Genomic DNA, 1,226 nt, shown 5'->3' with positions numbered 1-1,226 from the left:
AGATAGACAGATAGACAGATAGATGATAGATAGACAGACAGATAGACAGATAGATAGACAGATAAATGATTGATAGATAGATAGGTAGGTAGGTAGATAGATAATGGATGGATGGATAGATAGATAGATATCAATTAAAAGTCATTGCCCTGCATCGAAGTCTTTCACTTGTGTGCATTCAGCTGCTGGTATGCCTTCTTCTCCTTCAGGCCCGAGCCTTCAGGGTATGCCTTCTTCTCCTTCAGGCCCGAGTGACTGCCAGTTAGCAGGCGGCCAGGCTTTTCTAAGAACGGTGCAGGACCTACTGTTGGATCCCACCAGTCTGCCTCAGCTCTCCAGTGTCTACATCCCACAGTGCACCCAAGATGGCCAATGGAGACGGGTCCAATGTGACGGGCCCCCGGAACAAGCGTTTGAATGGTACCAGATGTGGATCACCCAGAATAATAATGGCAGACCTCTCCCTTTGAGTGACTTGATGGACATCCTTCTTGACGACAAAGAAAGATCCAAATCGAGCTTTGAAGCCTTCATCAAAGCCCTCTACGGCTCTGGCCACCAGAATGTCTTCCCGGTGCTTTCCAGATTCCCTTCCTTCGAGGATGTTCCTCCAGCGGTCCGGGAAGGCAACGACACGGAGGCTTCCTCAGAGAACGTCCTGCTGACGCCATTCACTTTCTGGCAGCTTCTTCAGGGACAGCTGATCCATTACCCAGGGCCTTACAGTGATTTCAGCAACCCACTCGGGCATTTCGACCTGCGCAGTTGTTGGTGTGTGGATGCAAGGGGACAAATGCAAGGAAGCAAAGCCGAAGTGAATGAATTTCCAGACTGTGAGTAATTGGCTGAAGTAATGGACAGTGCAGTTCTCTGCAGAGCTACTGCAGTCTGAAATCGGTGGGCTTAGATGGCGTGGGATTGCACTGTGGTCCTTTCACGTGGCACTAAATTGTGCTGTGTTGGCCTAGCGAAGTATATTCAGTGTGGTTAACAGCAGGGGTCATTTTGCAAAAAAAGAGGTGCAGGAGCTCATTAGCAAAACTCATTAGCATAACTTATTTGCGTATGCCACACACCCCTGACAACACCGGAAGTGTGTCAGAAGGCAGCACCCACTGCTCAGGCTCCACTGGACTGTTTTGGATTGCTAGCTATTGGGGGGGGGGGAACGTGCAGATCTGTCCTCGCAGAGGAGGGAGAGCTTGTACCTGAATACAACTTGGTCT

The 1,226-nt window shown here is 49.8% G+C and overlaps 1 protein-coding gene across 1 annotated transcript in view; it reads left to right on the top strand.

The window, feature by feature from the left end:
- Nucleotides 1–1,226, top strand: part of TG (thyroglobulin) — a gene marked incomplete at its 3' end in the record, with an annotated part of 49,473 nt that overhangs the window by 32,243 nt on the left and 16,004 nt on the right. Inside the window, exon 11 of the mRNA XM_015415666.1 lies at nt 246–833. Coding sequence (XP_015271152.1) covers nt 246–833 — 588 coding nt within the window. The remainder of the gene's footprint in view (nt 1–245; nt 834–1,226) is intronic.

The sequence above is a fragment of the Gekko japonicus genome, unplaced genomic scaffold (assembly GCF_001447785.1).
Source record: "Gekko japonicus isolate JY-2015 unplaced genomic scaffold, Gekko_japonicus_V1.1 scaffold3641, whole genome shotgun sequence".
In the NCBI taxonomy this organism is placed as follows: domain Eukaryota; kingdom Metazoa; phylum Chordata; class Lepidosauria; order Squamata; family Gekkonidae; genus Gekko; species Gekko japonicus.
The sequence above is the reverse complement of the archived record's forward strand: the minus strand, read 5'-3'. Positions and strand labels throughout refer to the sequence as shown.